This window comes from Nycticebus coucang, chromosome 2 (assembly GCF_027406575.1).
Source record: "Nycticebus coucang isolate mNycCou1 chromosome 2, mNycCou1.pri, whole genome shotgun sequence".
Lineage (NCBI taxonomy): Eukaryota > Metazoa > Chordata > Mammalia > Primates > Lorisidae > Nycticebus > Nycticebus coucang.
Window position 1 is genome coordinate 163418204 of NC_069781.1, and position 20111 is coordinate 163438314.

A 20111-nucleotide genomic window follows, 5' to 3' on the forward strand; every position below is an offset into this window, starting at 1 on the left:
TTAAGGAACTCAGTTGACAGCTGTAGGCTACATGCAATTCACACAGCTACTTTTTCAGAGCAGAAAGCAGAAGCAATGACTACCCCACCCCCTTGAGGCTGATAATTAGGTTTGGCTGGTCAGACCATTCGTCCTCACTAATCTAGACTTTTCCAAGTACCCAACCTTCACCTCAACTTCCATATCCTTCATTTTCTTTTTTCTTTCATGACAAAGTCACCCTCTCCATCTTCCCTTTGTTCTGTGCCCCATAGTATTTCCCCCAAACCCAGTCTACACACAAAGGTTGTGAAAAATCAGCTTCCCGATTTCCCTACTGGAAGATTCTTTCCAGAACCAGCCTTCCCCAAGCTGGCCTGTGTCTCCTCTCCAGCTTCTGGCCTCTTTACTGATGCTGCAAATTATTAGTATTTTTTTTAAATCAGTGAGGCAGTTTTATCCTTTTCATCGTACCAAGAAGCTTAATATTCACACTAGAAAACCAAGTTGAAAATGAATGCTTGATTAAAACCAAGGTAATCCCATCATCCAATTCAGACTTAATGCTCCTCACACCTTAATGATGAAGAAGTGCTGATTTCACAAGTGGTAAATTGGGGGTGTGAGGGGAACCGTTTTAGAATGCTCTGTCACTGTTTCTTCACCTACAAGTGACTCTTCATAGGCTTCTTTGTATAAATGCTTTTTGGCCCAGATGTTTCCAAAATGCCCTGAGAGGAAAGTTGTTCCAGAATGCCTTAGGCCTGCATTCCCTGACTACAAATTGTGAGGTGGGGGAACTATGATTAGGTCAAACGATTTTATCTGTGTTGAGTTCCAATCTCCTCAAAATTCAGTTGAGGTATCACTGCCCATGGGGATAATACTATCTACTTTATATGATTTTCTTTGTGTGTGTGTACTTGTGAAAAGTAGGCAAAAGGATGTTTATAAAAGGCTCGTGTTCAATCTGGCCAACAGTACTGAGCAAATGTAACAAGAAGAAACAATAAACTCCCCTTTCTAATAAATTAATAGCAGGGACATGTTTATAATGACAGTCTGTTCGACTACAGGAGAAGGATCATAACTCATGTTTCTCCTGGTTCAATTTTGAGAGGAAAAAACAAACAAAACAAACAAACAAACAAAAAAAAACCTCAGAGGATTGGTTTAAGTTTTTCAGAGGAGCCAGCAGTGCTATAATCCTTGAGTGTTTGAAACAGGAAAAGTTCTAAACCACTTCTTTAACAGACTCAGCTTAGCAGAGCTAAGGAGGGAATTCCATGCATGTTCAGGGCTGCTTCTGCAAAATTTACATCTACATAATGGTCGCATGGATATGGGACAAATGTAAAAACCTGTAAAAACTTACAGCAACCTTAAGTAGGCATCAACAGTTCCAGTTATCAGCTTCCTCTGCAGTAACGTAAAGGGATACAGTTCCATGATCTTACCCAGAGCTTAAGGCACCCCTACAAAGTCAGGTCAGCTCCTAGCTTCCCAAATTCTTATCTCTTAACCCCTGTTTCTTGCAGTATTCCCAGAGCAGAGCAGGTGACACCAGTGACATGTTCAATTTCTCACCCTAACTCACCTTTTTCAGCTTGACCACGCCCTCCTGCGTTTCATAGTCCGTTGTGATTTCAAACCATTCCATCCCGTCTCCATCAACGATATTGTATGTGACTAAGCCATTTTCACCAATGTCTGGGTCTTTAGCCTTGACTCTTCCTACCTCCTCCCCAGGGACAGCTGCTTCTGACACAGACATCTGGTACACGCCTAGAAGAAGATGACATCTATTTTTATTTTCCCTTTTATTTGGCGGTTGTAAGGGTTTAGATTTCATTGAATACCAATCAATTTCTCAAAGGGTTTACAATTGAATTTTCTACTGATTGAAAACATGAAAGAAGAAAATAGATGGGCAGAAGATGCCGCAAGGCCTGCTTGTCAAAAGAATGTGTTCCACAAAGAGCAGAAAATAATATCAGGGTCCAGGGTCACAGGGCGAGGTCACCTGCCACGTGTGAGGGAGGAGAACAAGGCTCCCTGACAGTTCCCATCAGGAAATGATGGAAACCACCTGGGTCTTCAGACATTCAAGGAGCAGAGGCTTCTTTGTATGTCCTCAGGATTGTCCATGAGTTAGTTCTGAGGCTTAGTAAGTGCCCGGAAAAACAAAACAAAAGAAACAAACAAAACCGTTCTCTATTTAAAAACCATTGACAACTCCATAGTTACGTTCAAATCAGATGCAACCTTTGTCTTCCCAGGTCATGCCCCATCTAATTGTATGTGGATTATCTTCTTTCCTCACTTCCTTCACCATGTGGTCAAGCACTACCTTTTCAGAGAAGCTCCCCCAGGACGTGGCCCTCCTGTGTGTATTTATTTATTGTCTAGGGGGAACCCAATACAGTGCATTCCAGGTGCTCTCCTAGCCCCAGGGAACTGTCTGGTTGGTTTAGTCTGGTTTAGTTGTTTTGTTCACTACTCAACAGAAAAGTCAAGCTTCTGCCCTTCACGGGGGACACTAAAGAGAAAAAATAAAGACAGATGTAAAAAATAAGGACAGCCCCTGTCATTGCTAGGAAGAAGAGAAAGTGGGGCAAGGGGCAGAGGTCAGGAAGAGTGGGTGGCTGTGTGTGATTGTGAAATTGACAGTGTCAACAGAAACGTGATTGTGTGTGCATATGTTGTGCACAAGTATAAGTGTGTGTACAAAAGCGTGAGCTACAGATGTATCTGTGGGACTCCGCGCATGTGTGTGAGTGAAGGTGCATGATGGGGTTAAGCGTGGGGAGTGAGAGAGAAACAGAGAAAGACAGATGTTGGATAACGTGGTAGGAAGGGAACACGTTCTTTAGAAGGAAGGTAAAGGGACAGAGCAAGACAGCTGCCTGGGTATCAGCAGGAGGAGGTGACAGGCTAAGGGAACAGTGTGTGGCAACATCCTGAACTGATGCAGAACAGTGAGAGGACAAATGGGACTGGGGCCTTCTGCAAAGTGGCAAGGACACGTACCTTGGTTGAGGTACAAAAGGGCATAGCAGGGGGTGGGAAAGTGTGTACAAAAGGGCATAGCAGGGGGTGGGAAAGATGCTCAGTTTTGCTTAAATTCAAGGAAGGCACCCGAAGGTTTTCAGAAAAGAAGTAAGATTTGACATTATCTTACTTGCTTTTTATATATGAAAAATACTTGGTATGAGACAAAATGTAGAGCTGGAAGCAAAGGCTGGAAGCCTTGCTCTCACTCCCCAGCTGAGTGGACTTGGGCGAGTTACTTCCCCTCCGTGTGTTTTGGTTTCCCATGGCATAGGTTTTGTCAGTCCAGTTCTCTGCCTATATGTAGCTACATTACATGGCTTTGCAGCTTTCAGATTCATGTTCCATTTAGTCTCAGCATGCCTTCCGTGATAAAGAACAAGAGGGAAGTGAGATCTCTCTCTCTGTAACTAGCTACCCATTTCTATAAAGGTTTGAAAAGCTTGTCCTGAGCCAGTTTTCTCTAAACCATATTCATGTTCATGGCTGTGAAGCTGGTGCCACTGGTATGGTAAGAGCATAGCTTGACAGTGGGGTTGTCTAGGAGCAAGGGCATGGAGGGCCACCTGCTGATAATTCTGTCTGACCTTCTTCTTCCAGCACACCAGGCAATCTTATAGTGGGGACAGTGGCGCACACAGCATTTGGGATGTTAGATGAGCCATGAGCGGATTGAGGATGCTGAACTCGTGCCCGACCAGGCAAAGTAGTCCTTCCCTTGTGCCGATTGTGGTTTTTGGATTCCTTTATGTAACCACAGTGCCTTCCTGGGGCTGTATTTAGTTGCCTTCCTTGTTCGTTCATTTGCAGAAAGCAAAACCTCTCTGGTAATAAACTCACAGGCTCTAATGAAAAAGACACATTTGGGATGAACATTCCATGTACGTCAGCTTCCTGACGATCATACTGTCCCCTCGTGTGCACCTGTGTATTCCGTATTTTGCAATGAGTGATGTGTTTCTGTGTATAATGAACATTCACATTTGGGGATCAAATTTCAGGAAAAATTCCCCTGAGTAAGTGGCTGGCTCTTGGCAAGGAAAGACCCCTCTGGGGAGGGTTAATGCTTGCCTGGTAAATGTGCAGATTGCACTGCCCCCCAGCAGCTGCCCTCTGTGAAGACTGTGTGATGACTGCCCCTTCCCTCTCTCCTGGGAGCCCTTCCCTCCCCACCACATCAGGAACTGCAGCACAAATGGCCACACATGTGAACAGAAGGATGACAACTTCTGACACTGTTAGGCTCATGGGCAGCCAGGCGGGTCCCTGGAGCCTGCACAGGGCTACCAGTCCTTTCCAGGCCTCACGCTTTGCCAGCTTTGATGGTGGTAGATCTCAGACCCTCACAGACTGGAACCCCATGTGCCCAGTGGGCTCAAGTAGGAGGGTGTGTGATCTGCAAAACCCATTTGGCTCCCCTGCTTCTGAGTCATACTACCCACATATAATGTGCATCCTTATTTTTACTTGAAAATTTTGAGCAAAAGAAGTATCCATTATATGAGACAAAATAAGGTACATAAACAGATTTGTGTTCAAATTATGACTGCCATATTTCTTAGGCAAATTACTGGACTTTTCATGGAAACCAGTTTTAACTGTAAAATGTAGGCTCTTGTCAAGATTTACTATAACAACCACTATTCATTAAATGATGGCTGTTACTGTAATGATGATTATTCACAACAGCTTTTCAAAATCATTTTTCTTTTAATTCCCTCAGCAATTCTATAAATTTTGTTGAACAGCCATAATCCCCTAGATAACAACGGCTAGCATTTGTTGATAGCTTATGCCAGTTGAAATAATAAGATTTTATGTTAGCTCATTTTGTCCTATGGGCAAGCCCCACCAGTACTGTGGAAGATGGCTGCAGCCCAAATGGCCTAAACAATTTCACCCAAGCCATGCACTCTTCCTTTAACATGACTGTGATAGTCCTTCCATTGAAAGGTGGGCTCTACCTGGGCTCAATGTAAATGTGGGCATAGCTTCATGACTAGTGGAAATGATCCCATGTGACTTCTGAAGCTAGTTCACAAAAGGCAATGCAGTTTCCGCCTGGAGTCCCTGGAGGTCACACTTTCACTACCCAGCCCTGAAGAGGCCCACATGGGAGAGCAGCCAGAAGTCAACCACTCAGGAGCCTTGTGAGTAAAGGATTTTAGAAGTGGATCCTCCATCCCCAGGGGAGTGGTCCTCAGTGGATGCTGTGGGGAACAGAGACAAGCTGTCTCCTCCAAGAATTGCCCAAATTACAGACTCATGACCCAAGTAAATTATTATTATTGTGTTAAACCATTCAGGTTGCTAGCAAGTTTGTCACACAGCAATTGATAATGGATTCAATCACTGTTCTATCCAGGTTAGAAATGACGATACTGAGATGAAAAAAGGTTAATTAAGTGCTAGATCATATTACTAGTCCCCAGTGAAATATCTAATAAAATAGATTTTCTGTTTCCAGGGTCAAAAAACTTTTTATACCTTCTTCTTCTCTCATAACCTCTGTGTTTACTAACTTTTGTTGTTGCTGTTTTTGTCTTGTCTTTCTTTCTTTTTGTAAGAACGATACAAATTGTCCCTCGTTTTCAATTTCTGGAAGCTGAGGAACACCGGGATGGAGTGGAGAGGACACACAGCTGTCTGTGTCACCACTGAAAGTGAAAGCCAAGCCCACCTACTTACTCTGCGGAAACTTTGGTGGGTTGTCATTGACGTCAGTCAGTGTGATGGTCACTTTGGTCGTTCCTGAGAGTCCGCCCATGTGTCCCCCCATGTCCTTGGCCTGGATCACCACGTGGTACTCCTCCTTGGCTTCCCTGTCCATGTTGGGCAGGGCTGTTCTGATGATACCTGCACAAGTGAGCAGAACACGTCACAGGTATTCATTCATAATAACATGAGATCAACAAAAATGTTCTAGGCACTGGGGAAGCAAAGGTAAATAAAATAACCCAGGCCTGCCAGAGGAGTCATTTCAACACAATAATTATAACCAAAGGCAGCCATTCTCATTATATCTTTTCTTTCCTTTTTTTTTTTTTTTTTTTTTTTTGAGAGAGTCTCAAGATGTTGCTCTGGGTAGAGGGTTGTGGCATCATAGCTCACAGCAACCTCTAACTCTTGGGCTCAAGAAATCCTCTTGCCTCAGTTTTTCTATTTTTAGTAGAGATGGAATCCTGCTTTTTTGCACAGGCTGGTCTTGAACCTGTGAGCTCAAGCTTTCCACCCACCCACCTTGGCCTCCCAGAGTGCTACCCTGTTTCCCCGAAAATAAGACCTACTTACAGGAAAGATAAGATGTCCCCTGAAAATAAGACCTAGCGCATCTTTGGGAGCAGACCTTAAAATAAGACACTGTCTTATTTTCGGGGAAACAGGGTAGCATTATAGGCGTGAGCCACCTTGCCCAGCCAAGATTATGTCTTTTCAAGCAAATAAAAAAAATTACAGCATTCATTTTTTATTGCTTTTATATGTTTTATTGTACATCAAGTAACAACTTCATTCTTCTCAGGAGTAAAGATCCTAAAAGACGGAACTATCTGAGTGGCCATTGCATGGATGGATACCCATGACTGAACCAGCAGAATCTTTCCTGAGTCCATTCCTGCATGCGGCACTTCAAAACATTTCTCTGGTTTATAATAGTTTAAAGTAGAAGGCATCGATTTCATACAATACACTAAAATGTTAATATTAATTTTTAAGTGAATAAACCAAATGGGTTAACAATATTCATGACTCTTACACAGGGTCTTACTGTCTATGACCACCTATCACTGAAAACAATATGAATTAATTATTGGAATCTGGGCAGCACTGTGGTTCAAGGAGTAGAGCACCGGCCTCAAAGGCCGGAGGTGGTAGGTTCAAACCTGGCCCTGGCAAAAAAAAAAAAAATTGGAATGTACAGGATCCCTGCACACTGGCCCTTCCTTCTTTTCTTTTCCCTCCCTCCCTCCCTCCCTCCCTTCCTTCCTTTTTTAGAGAGATGGAGTCTCACTCTTGCTCAGGCTCATCTCGAATCTGTGAGCTCAGGGCAATCCACCCACCTCGGCCACCCAAATGCCGGGATTACAGACGTGAGCCACCACGCCCAGCCTTGCACATGGTTTCTATGATCACTCAGATCTTTAGGGTATCTGGAAGCTTTTCTCTCTGCAGCATTTATGTAAGAAATATAAAGAAAGCCTGTAGAAGCCTTAGTTTTGATTGGTTTCTTGTTCCATAACATTTGCATATTTCTGAATAACACCCACAAACTCATTTTCCTTATCTGTTAAATAATTTGGGAGGTTCATATTGGGGTTTCCTAACTCTGAGTCCCTGAGAATTTTTAACATCTCAAATTTCCAGATGAAATTCCACATTTATCCTGGGGTAAGCTGAAAAGACTAATGACAAATGAGTTTGAGGAAATCATGGGAAATAACTATATACATTTGTGTTCTGAAGCAAGGTGGCTACACATAAATGAATCCTAGGTAAGTGCACGTTGTGATAAGTAAATGAACGTAACACAAGATGGATAAGCTACGTATGTGATAGATTCTAACTGTAACAATAAATGGACATAATTTTGTAGACATCATTCAAAAATATGGGAAATATTTGTGGAAAAAGAAAGGTTAATTGGGATAATATTGTGAACTGGCAGTTTCACATAATTTTAGTGTTTATTCTCATCGAGAGTCAAACTTGGTATAAAACAAGTGACAAGTTTTGGTTTGGGTTTTGTATTTATTCACATTTCTTTTTGAGACAGAGTCTTATTCTGTCGACCTGGGTAGAGTGCTGTGGCATCATAGCTCACAGTAACCTCAAATTCTTGGGCTCTTGCCTCAGCCTCCCAAGTAGCTGAGGGACTACAGACACCCACCACTAGGCCTAGCTAGTTTTTCTAGTTTTAGTTGAGATGGGGTCTCACTCTTGCTCAGGCTGGTCTTGACCTCTTGAGCTCAAGAGATCCACCTGCCTCAGCCTCCCATCGTGCTAGGATTACAGGCATGAGCGACCCAGCATGCCTGGCCTTTTCGGTTTGCTCTTTATTTTCTCTAAAATGTCTGCACTGCCTTCTTCCTAGATTTCACTCTGCTCTGGAGCTCTATTAGCACTGCAGAGGAGGCTGGGGATGGGCAGCCTCACTTGAATATTCACACTCAGCCCTGACATCTCACCTGCAGTGGTTATTCAAGCATGCCCGTTTTAACATCAGGACCTAAGTTCTACAGTCTCTTAATTTGGATCCACAGTCCAAGACCCTCCTGACATTAAAGTCGAATTTTAAGATTATATCTGCTATTGTGATGTTGTAAAATCTGGGAGAAACAATAATCAATGTTTCACGGACTGCTGACCATAGGCAGGCACCATGCCTGGTGTTGCATCCCCACACTAACCCTGTAAGGTAGCCCTCTTTACCCCTTTTTGTAGTGTAGGAAATGGAGAATCAAAGGAGACTGGTGAGCAGACTTGGACTCTTTATGCACAATGTGTCACAAATAACAAGGACATTCCACAGTACCTGTCTGTGCCTCCACGGAGAAGTAGGGCTGTCCTTCCAGGATGCTGTACACTAGCTTGGCACTATTGCCATAGGTGGGGTCATCTGCATCTGAAGCTGTCACCTGGATTACTGACGTTCCTTAAGAGTGGAATAAGTTAATTAGCAACATCCCCTAAGCTTTTCAAATCATATTCTTTCAAGGTTTTCAAGGTGGCCTATTAAAATTATGCCCTGAAGACGGCCCCCACCATTCTTCAACATGCTCTCACTTCCCTGAGTTGAGATGCCAACAATCTTCCTTCCTTCTTTCCTTTTTCCCTGCCTTTCTTCCTTCTTTTCTTTTTAAATCCCCTAGTTTAAACTTGGACTTTCTATATTCGTAGTACATACTGCTATGCTCGGTAGTTAAAATTAGAAACATTATTGCAAAAACATTTTTAAATCCAGGTAATTGAAATGTTCAGTGCATCAAATAATTAAATAAAAATCTTCTCAAAGAGTATAATAAAGGATAATTAATGATAAATTGCTTTTCCAGAAAAGACAGAGTACAATCTTCCATCTGTAACACAGCAATAAATACATCATTTTATTGTTGCTTTGCACATAATAAAATTGCTGCTACTACTACATTTTAACTAATTTATGGCTGTAAATGTTGTGCAGAATGTTATTCCCTACTGGTACGAAAATTGCATTTTCCCGCCTCTAACAGGTCTGATAGCCACACAACAGAAACCATCAGTAGAATTATGGTGACATCAAGGGGACCATTCATGGATCAGAATGAAGGGAAAACAGGGAACTGAAGAAAGTTGGGGTTTTGTTTTTCCTACTTCTGTTCCTGGCTGTTTGCAAGGAATAAGTATCCAGGGCATCTCATGTTGGGCTTCAGAGAGGGGAAGAGAGGAGGTGAAAAAAGAAACTGGTATTTAGGGAGTTTTTCTGTGCCAGACACTGTTTGGGGCAATGTAGTTTGCCAGCACCCTTCTGCTGGGCATTTATTTCTATGTGCACTGTACTTGTGAGAAACTGAGCGTAAGAGGTATGAAGTTCTTCAAATCTATTCCACAAAGTTGCTTATTGCTGGAATCAAGAGTCCAACGGTGATCCAGCAAGCAACAAAAACTCAAGTTCTTTCTGTGACATTTCTAGGATAGGGACAAGGTTCTCCGTGGCAGCAAAGGAGCCGGGTTATAAGCCTCTGACCACCTCTTAATGTCCAGCACCCTGAATGATTTCCGAGTGACATAAAAGCAAATCTCACTTTTTTTTTTCTATTTACTCTTCTACAACTCATAATTTCAGAGAAATTGCCTTTGTGGAGCTTTTCCCTCATGTCAGGCACTGTTCTAGACAATGGATATTTATAAAGAGAATATCATCATGGGATGGCTGGGCAATTATTAAATTTTCATGCTTAACTTACTTATAGAACTCTGCTAAAAGCGCTTTTCAACTCTGTGTATTTTACGCCTGTTTGATTTGACCCTGGTCATAGTTTACATTAGCCTTATTTTTATCAATGAAGAAATGGAAATTTAGAAAGGAGTAAGAAGTCCTCTGGGTCTCTGTGGCTGGTCATGAGTTGCGGAACTGACTGGCAATAAAGACCATCCTTCACATCCCATCACAGAAGGTGCGGGAGTTATCCCTGAACATCCATGAGCTCCCAAAGGTGAGAGCAATGAAAATTCCCTGGATTAGTCTTTCCACCCTGCTCCCCCAATTCCCAACACTGCTGTCTCTTATATATGGATTTATTTGATATCTGCTGTTTCTCACTGGAATCCACATGTGAATACCCAGAGACTGCAGGAATGAGCAGGGGAAAGTGGGGAGATGAAGGCGGGAAAGCCTCAGTCTGGCTCTCATAAAGCACGAAAAGAACTTGACTTTGGCTAGAGGCTAAGTAGCACACTATTCTCTGGCATAAAAGGCCCTACATGAGCACATGGGAAGGGTCTTAGGGTTCTAGGGTCACATCTCATTTTCTGGAGTAGGTTGGTTCCCATACTTGGGACTTGGTTTTTTCCTCTATAAAATAGGTTGTCTGTCCCTGATGAACTTTCGGTTCATTTGAGCTCTAAATTTCTTCTAACCAGAATCACTCCCTGGTCAGAACGGTTCTGCCCACTGTCTGAAAGATAAAACTTCCTTAATATGAGGAATTTTTCTCAAAAGACCACCACTGTGTGTGTTCTATAAAGCCAAAAGAGAATTATTGCCAGAAGCAGGTGGCTAGTTGAAAACAACCTTCAGAAGATTATCCTTTAGCAATGCAATGGGTCTTTAAGTATGTCAAAAAGATATACCTACTTCTGAATTAATAGACGGTGACATGATGTTGTGACTGAGTGTGCCTGCTATATTCACTTAATAGTTCAGATGGCCTTGACTAAATCAGTAAACCTGTTTCTGGCTTTACTTTCCCATTTGCAAAATATGGCACATTGAAATTACCTCACTGCAAAGATTAATTAAATGAAATAATGCATATAAGTCATTAATTATCATGATGCATATATGCAACAAATACTACCATGGTTATTTCTCATGGAACATCAGTGTGCCCTGGATGACTGTTATCTCTGACCTTACAAGACCCAATATTGTCATTCTCATTTTGCAGAGGAGAAAACCAAGGCTAGGACAGGGGATGTAACTGACCCCAATTCACACTGCTGATAAGGATAAAGGCCAGAGTTGCCCAGATTAAATCATGTTCTTCTACTGTTTCTCATATTTTATAAACTTGGATTTAAAAACCTTAAGTCCATTTTGAATACTTGAACTTTAGCTGCACAAATGAAACTTTTTAAAATTTTTTATAGAAGATTAAAATTTAAGTTCAACTTCCTGATTTGGGAGAATGGGTGAAAGGGCATCAGCCCACCCACGGCACAAACCCCAGGCCCGGAAGTGGAGCAGTCCCCCCTCGCGGTACGCACCCACGTTGGACCTCTCGGGCACGTTGGCGTGGTAGGTCTCGTGCAGGAACTCCGGAGGGTTGTCATTAATGTCCTGGACCTTGACGATGAATTCTGACGGCGGCTCCAGGGGCCTGTTGGTGTCCCTGTCCACCGCCTGAGCCATCAGCGTGTACTGGGCCCTTTCCTCTCGATCCAGTGTCTTGGTGGCATGAATATTCCCTGATTTGTCATCAATCACAAAAATGGTTCCAGCTCCTTCACCTGAGAGAATGTATTTAATGTTCCCATCACCAGAGTCAATATCCGAATGAAGCTAGGAAAAGAGAAATGGAGACTTGTAATTCCATGAGGGATGCCGTGGGGGCAGAGAGCCTCATATAAGCTGGCTGCAGCAAAACTCTTCACACACACACACACACACATCATGAGCGGGAGATGTGTTCACCCACATTGTACAAATGAAGAATTGGAACTCTAGAGAAGGTCATTGCCTTGGCCAAGGTCACACATCTGGGGAACAGTGAAACCAGACTTCAAAAACATTATATATATATATATATTTTTTTTTAATTGTAAGATTCATGCCCTGCCTCCACCTCTCTTCATGTGCACACATACATATAAAATATATGCACACCTATCTGTTTTTAGTTTGATAGAAATTCATGCATATTCAAAAAAATGTAAATAAGCATTTATGCAGTAAGGAAGTCTCCCTCTCAGCTCTGACAGCTACTCCTTCATTTTCTCTGCTCAGACCAGCCTCATTACCAGCTTCTCTGAATCCTCTAAGTCTGATGTTCTCTCCTGTGCATATGCCAGGATATCCATACAGATACACACATGCCCCACTGTATTTTTTTTTTTTTTTTTTGCAGTTTTTGGCCGGGGCTGGGTTTGAACCTGCCACCTCCAGCATATGGGGCTGGTGCCCTACTCCTTTGAGCCACAGGCACTTCCCTGCCCCACTGCATTTTTACACAGTACCAAAGAGCCCACATCATTCATCACTTGGCCATTTCTGTACAACACATCAGGTGGCCCGTCCACATCTGCCCTGACAGATCTTCCCCATCTACTAAAGCATGTTATTATCATTTTTAATAGTTCTCTTCCAAGGGACACTTAGGTAGTTTCTATGCTTTTTTTTGCTGCAAATAATTCAATTGATCAGGCCTTCCCAGAAGACCTGCTGTGCGGCACGCAGGGTGAGAGGATCTGAGGATACGGTCTGTCCGGGAGAAATGTCCCTTCTAGACGATAAAGGATGGAGTGGATGGGATGGGTGGATGTACATGTATTTCCTCAGGCCCTAGAAAGAGCCTTTAATATCCTTGAGTTTCTCTCTTAAATAAACACGTGTCAGCCCCAAGAAATCATCTGGGTCACTTCACTAGAGGTCTCTGCTTTTCAGCCCTGGGATTGCTCTGTGCTTCCTAACATCAAACTCCCTTAAAGACCACACTTCATTTTTCTGTAGCAATAGACTCCTCACCCTCCCTGTTGCTCCACCTCAGTTTCTGGAGTTGTCTTCTTAATCTGAGCTCCAGGGTTCTCACTACATCCCTTTTGGGAAATGGTGAGCGTTACTTTCACTGTCCTCACAGGCTTCAAGAGAAGAAAAAGCTTTTGGTCTTAATCACTATCCGTGAAATACACTGTAAATTATAATGAGCTTTATTCAAATGGCCTTTAAGAGAAAAGCAATAATTATTATTAATGTCATTTACTATCAATAACGTTAATATTATTATTAATATTTATTACTGATCGCATTTTAATAGTATTGCTAGTTTAATTTTAATTATTACTATGAAGGTGAAGCCTAGAGAGTTTACCCCATGTCCGAAGGCAAGATCGAATACAATGCTTTTTAAAATTGTATATTGATTCAATTTCCCAAAAGACGTCTAATTGATCTGCAATGTTCAGTGAAACACGTGGTATTTCAGTTTGGAGGAGACCTGTGAGTACAAATTACAAAGACTATTTTGGTTTTGGTCTGCAATTTCTTTTGGGGGGAAGCATATTTGCCTTGAGGATTTATTATTCATTACAAGCTGTGTGTTATCCTGAAATTGTGGCTAACACATTTCTTATGAATGAGGCATATTTCACTCAAATAAGCTATTCGATGGTCTACAAGGGATGAACAGAATTGCCCCAATCTTCATACAAATTTCAATGAGGGCAAGGTCCCTGCCCCACCCCACCCCCGGGAGGCTGGTGTGTGTTTCTCCGTTCTCCCAGCTTCAGACCTGGCAAAAGTTAGCAGCTCAGATTTGTCAATGTGGATGAAGGAAAGAAATAAAATGCTTACTTTAACAGGAATGCTCAGACTTTAAAGTTTCTGGAGACTTTCATTTATTACATATTAATTTGGTAAGTTTTGGGAAATTAAAGAGAAACATTTCACCATCAGCTAAATAACCAAAAAATTTGCAAAACATACTATTTTTTTTCTACTTTGTTTTTGGGGTTGAAAGTTGGACATTAATTCCCTTTTTTCCTCTCTAACAAAGATGATCTACACAATAGACAAGGATATGTATTAGATCTCACACACACACAATTTCTGAAATGATTTAGTAGTATCAAGCTGTCCAGCTTCCTTGGCAAACAAAGCCAATTCCTAACTCCAAAGACTAATGGCTTCCTCCTCTGCACAGCACAGCATGACACAGAGTTTATTTCCTCCAAGAAATCTGAAAGTTCATAGTTTACAAAATTTAATTTTTTTTTAGGGTATCGTAAAGCACTCAACGTTGAATGCCATCCAATCCAAAGTTGTTAGGGAACAAGCGGTCTACTCTATTCCTGTATTCATGGTGAACCACCCCAGAACATCTTATTTATTTATTATTTATTGAGACTCTGTCTCAAAAAATGTACTGAATTCTAACATGAAGGCAGTAGATGATCTCATACAAGGTAGGGGGTAGGGGAATGAGGGAGCAGGGACAAGAGAGTATTGTGGCGTAATAGTTCACAGCAGCCTCAAACTCCTGGGCTCAAGAGATTCTCTGGTCTCAGCCTCCCGCGTAGCTGGGACTACAGGTGCCTGCCACAATGCCCAGCTATTTTTAGAGACAAGGTCTTGCTCTGGCTCAGGCTGGTATTGAACCTGTGAGCTCAGGCAATCCACCCACCTAATCCTCCCAGACTACTAGGATTACAGGTGTGAGCCACTGGGCCCACCTATTTTATTTATTTTTTTATTGTTCGGGATTCATTGAGGGTACAAAGAATTAGTTCACGCTGATTGCATTTGTTAGGTAAAGTCCCTCTTATAATTGTGTTCCACCCCCAAGAGGTATGTCAGACACTGTGAATCCCCCTCCTCCCTCTTCTCACTCTATCATTCCCCTACCCCTCACCTTGTATGAGATCATTTACAGCCTTCATGTTAGAATTGAGTACATTAGATCTTGTTTCTCCATTCTTGTGATGCTTCACTAAGAAGAATGTGTTCCAACTCAATCCAGGTTAATACAGGAGATGTAATCTTTTTAATGGCTGAATAGTACTCCACAGTATACGCACAATACAGTTTGTTAAAGGCAGATCCACAGGATCCAACATTTCCTTTCCTTGTTCCCCCATCCAAGCTGACTTCAGATGCATCCTCACTGTGTAGTTTTTGAAGATCACATAGTTTGAATGGTGCTAGATACCTCCTTTTCCCCTCCTTTCACACATGGCAATCGTATGCTCCACAGAGATACTGAGATGTTCCCCCAAGTCCTGTGTCTTCTGAAACCCCCCAAAGTACTGCGCAGGCACACTGCTCCCCATTGAGAAGGCCTTAAGACAGAGTTCTATTTTCCTGGAAAGATTCATGCACAGTTCTCTATGCCCTGCCACGGCTGAGATCTCTTCTCCTCTCTAGGCACACAGCCCATCCCCTCTCACAGGGGAGTCCACATGCCAGTTACTTCCCTGTGTTTCCATTTCCCACGTCAACTTCCATACCCTTCTATTTGGGTATAAATGAGTGACATTCCTTTGGTGCATCTTTCAAGAAGCTTTCCCAGCTTTGGGAGACTGAGTGGGTGGACTGTTAGAGCTCAGGAGTCAAAGACGACACTGAACAAGAGTGAGACCCTGTCAGCTGGGCATTGTGGCAGGTGTCTGTAGTCCCAATGACTCGGGAGACTGAGGCAAGAGAATGTCTTGCCTCACAGCATTTGAGGTTGCTGTGAGCTATGATGCCACAGTAGCCTACCCAGGGTGATGGAGTGATACTCTGTCTCAATAAAAAAAAAAAAAGCTTCCCCAGCCCTGAACAATATTACTGAGACTCTAATAGGAACATTCTCCAAGTATGCCAATCATATAAGCACAGAGTGTTCTTATGCTAAAAATCAAATGAGATAACTTGGTGGGAATGCCTGGGATGCATGCCTGGGGCCCACAGACGAAGCACCCCAAATCCATTCTTACCTCGTTTCCCTTTTATTGGGTAATTCTAGTTCATCTTTCAGGGCACAAGTTATCATCATGTTCTCCATGAAACCTTCTCTGCACATCCTTCCCGAGTATCATCATGTAAATTCATAAAGGTTTATGTTGAATTCATTGATTATTTTTGTTTGTTTGTTTAAGTTTCTCTTTTTCACTGGCCTCTGAGCTCTGAGGTCAGGAAATATTTTAACCTGGTTCACATTTCCTAGTACTGCAGCTGCACAAAGTAGGGTTTCAGTTTTTACACAGCTGAGCACCTATCACCTTTCTGTTTTCACTTCATCTGAAAATAGCTGTATGTTTAGTATTTAATAACTATAGCGGGCAGTGAGTTTTTCAAAAATATTCTGGCCTTCTTTACTATACTCACACTTTTCTGGAGGAGATACACAGAGAACCAGAACCTGGGACCTGAAGGCATCTCACACTGTTTACCATCCCTAGGGCAATGGAGAAACAGCCACACCCATCCTCGTGACAGGAAGTCTTCCTTCTCTCCTAAGCTGGGCTTAACACCAGGACACAAGGATGACACAAAGGAGCTTGAATTTGTAGTGAGGGGGACAGATGAATAAATAAGTAACGTACAATATGAAAAGGAAAGACGTGATCAAATGAGTCTGGGGGTTATGAGAACACAAAGAAGGGGTATGCAAGGGGGGTTCAGGGTGTGGTCAGGGTATTACCTCTACTCAGAGAATGGCTGAGTAAATGATGGTTATGTCCAGTCAATAGGCTATTAAGCAACCATTAAAAATGGGGTTATGCTCTAACATTAACAGAGAAAACAAAAGAAACAAAACAGAAGGAAGACTCCCAACATAGGTAAGTCTATGAACTGAAATCTTAAACCAAGTTTGTACAATGACTCTGGGTTTCTACTGGATGGTCAGATCATGAGTGTTTTCTCTCTTAACGTCTTCTTGGTGGGTCCACACACTACTATCCTGATTATAGGGCCAGCGAACCCAAGATGGAAGGGAAATAGTCTTACCCTGCCCACGAGCACCGGGTCAGGCCCGGTGTATTCCTCTATCACGAAGAACTGGTTCCAGACCCAGCCCCGCTTGGAGCGCTGCAGCACCTGCCCCTCCTTGCCCTTCTCGTGGTGCCCGTGGAAGGAGGGCCGCAGGTGGCCGCGCCGCTCCGTGGCCAAGGCCTGGCTGTGGCATAGCACACCCAGGCACACCAGGACAGCTTGTAAACAGTAGTTCTCCTTCATTTTTGGTTACGTGGTAGGCACAGGCGAATGTGGCTGTCACCCCTTCCACCGACCCTGTGTGGGTCTTCCCAAGGGTGGCCTCCCAGACGCGTCACGCAGACCTCTCCTGGAACGGAATGTCCCGGCTCGCTGAGCTCATCACGTCAGAGCTGCCCACGTCCTCCGTCGGCTTCTGCAAGCAGAGAGGGAGGCAGATTAGCTGTGAGCTCCATCTCTACTTCATGCCCAGTCTAGTCATCAAAGCTTCTGGTCTGAGTGTCAGCTTTACCATGTGACAGCTAGGAGCTTTGGCACACAAACTGACTTCTTGGAGCTCAGTTTGCTCAAAGAAGTAAAATGGGGTAAGAAACATATTTAGGGCACGATTGTCACAGGGTTTAAGTGAGTAATGGATGTTAGTCTCTATCACGATGCCTGGTACATAGGAAGCACTCTGAATTTATCTATTGTTATAATTGATTGAAATGTGTTTGGATACATTTTGTAATAGAAAAACTTAGGTCATCACAGGAGATCAGAAGAGGAACATAGTGGCTCACACCTGTAATCCTAGTACTCTGGGAGGCCGAGGCGGGTGGGTCACTTGAGCTCAGGAGTTTGAACCAGCTTTATCAAGAGTGAAACCCTATTTCTACTAAAACTAGAAAAATGAGGTGGATATCATGGTGGGCACCCGGAGTTCCAGCTACTTAAGATGCTGAGGCAAGAGAATTGCTCGAGCCCAAGAGTTTGAGGTTGCTGTGAGTTAGGATAATATGGCAGCCCACCCAGGGTACAGAGTGAGACTCTGTCTCACAACAATAACAACAACAACGAAAAAAAAAAAAAGAAGAAGAAGAAGAAAAAGAGAAGAAAAGAAAGAAGAAGGAGTAAAATATAAGCCACAGTTGGGGGTGACAGAGGGGTGGACAGTTCAGGGAGAGGATGGATGGTTTGGCTCAGTCCTGAAGTGAGGCTGCTGTAATGAGAAGGAAGATAGGATTCTATGAACAAGGAATCACCTTCCCACAGCTCAGGGGTGCTCAGAATCACAGTGTGCTCCAAGACCTCAGCCTCACTGTGACAGGGGAGGAAGGCAGGCAGCAGACCCTGCTGGAGAAGGGACATACAGGCAGATCCTAATGGGTCACTGATGGCCGCTGAAGCATTTATAGGAGAAATGACAGGTCAAGTGCTCTTCGGTGGGTTAAGGCTATAGCATCAAGGGGAGAGATTTGCTATTGTCTGGTCAGAGATCCATCCAAGAAGCCCAAGATCCTACTTTAGCCTGGCACTGTCACAAAGGATGTTTTACAAGCAGCCTTTAACCAGGAGAAGCAAAATAAAAGGAAATAGCAACTGGCCCAAAGGTCTCATTTCCAGTACCCGTCTGTGACTTAGCCACTCTACAAGCACAAGGATGAGCCCCTACCGCCTCCCACCTCTCCCCACTCCTTTCAAGGATCTAACTCATTGGCTCTCCCGTCCTCTCTCCAGCACTCTGGTTTTTGACATCAGTCCTTAACCCCTTCACTGGACTCGGTCTTTTGGGGGCTGGGAGGAAGTGTATTCTTCTCTAAGGAGCTTCCCCTGCTTGCTCTTCACTTTGAACCCCAGCCTCACTTGCTGGAGAATCATCTTCTCCCCCTGGAGCACCTCCCAGAACCCGATGACGTCACCATCACCCCCCTCCCCCACCACCACCATGAAGGAATCTCAGAAGGTGGTTGTGCTGGAAGATGACGTATCAATACAGAGGATGACATGTTGTTTCAGCACCAGGGTCTAATGAAACTAGAAAGCTTACTGAGCACTGCAGGCATAACTCCCACCACCTACTTCACTGCTATCTGGTTTGCATGAAGTGGCTCAGGGAAGACGGGAGCAGCAAGGAGGGAATATAGATCTGGGCATAGAAGAAGTTACCTGGACTTGGAGCTCAGGTAGACCTGGATCAGAATGCCCCTCCTGTCTCTCACAATCTGGGGGACCTCAGGCAAGTCGATTGGTCACTTTAAGTCTACAAGCTCTCATGTGAACTTCTGACCAGAACTGTTGCCCCCCATAAGGCTGAATCCAGAATGGGAAAGTGTCCAGACACTGGATTCCTTCCTGTTTCTCAGAACACCACAACCCATCCCTACAGGTCTCATGAAGAAAAAGCAAGTGTTCTTGCCTTACTGGCAGAAATGCCTAGAAAAGAGCAATGAGGTGTTTTCTCCAAAAAAGGAATTGAGGAAGCACAATGCAATAGTACATTCCATAACTATTAAGAGTAGAAATTAAAGGTCTGACCACAATAAGTAAGTGAGGTGATGGTTATGTTAATCATTTTGATGTTAATCATTTTGATGTAATTCCACATTGTATATCAAATCAGCACATTGTACCCCATAAATGTACACAGTTATGATTTAATAGAAAAAGAAAAAGAGTTACTTGGGATACCAGAGCCGTCTGCCCCTTAAGGTTTAAAACATGAAAGGACTGGTGGAATCTTCACTTGTTGGTACAGATCTCTTCCCTTCTGATGGGCTTTGACTTTGCTAACCAAAGCCTTTTGTTTTCCTTTGTAATATGGCAGAATGATACCTGGGGAGGCTGGGGATGTGCAGCTAATTCCTGATGTCGGCCACTGTCCTCAGTAACACTTTGCAGTGGTGTTATGTTCATCTCTTTGAAAGGAATGGGCAGTTTAAACCTTTAGTATTGGTTGCAGACGGACACTTTGGGATATATAAAAGGTTATGTGGAAGAGAGACAAAGATTGAAAAGGCACTGTCACAATTTAACAGCCTCACCCTCACACTGGGGCACTTTAATAATGCATGAAACGCTGCTTCCAGCCAGCGAAACTGACTATGTGGAGTATGGAGGAGAGGGCCCCAGGAGGGCTTAGACGCCAAAATGAGGCACTATGAAGCAATGGCAAGATTTCCGGCCTCAAGATGTGTTGAGAATCTCCCCCTAA

General features: G+C 43.3%; 1 protein-coding gene across 4 annotated transcripts in view; it reads right to left on the reverse strand.

Annotated features, from left to right (window-relative positions):
• CDH11 (cadherin 11) overlaps positions 1-20111 on the reverse strand; it is a 165626-nt gene that overhangs the window by 39639 nt on the left and 105876 nt on the right. For all 4 annotated transcript variants that reach the window (XM_053603293.1, XM_053603305.1, XM_053603284.1 and 1 more), the window contains exons 3-7: positions 16934-17333; positions 11494-11788; positions 8561-8680; positions 5719-5886; positions 1577-1764 (exon numbers count right to left, since the gene is read on the reverse strand). In XM_053603293.1, coding sequence (XP_053459268.1) covers positions 1577-1764; positions 5719-5886; positions 8561-8680; positions 11494-11788; positions 16934-17161 — 999 coding nt within the window. In that variant the 5' untranslated portion in view covers positions 17162-17333. The remainder of the gene's footprint in view (positions 1-1576; positions 1765-5718; positions 5887-8560; positions 8681-11493; positions 11789-16933; positions 17334-20111) is intronic.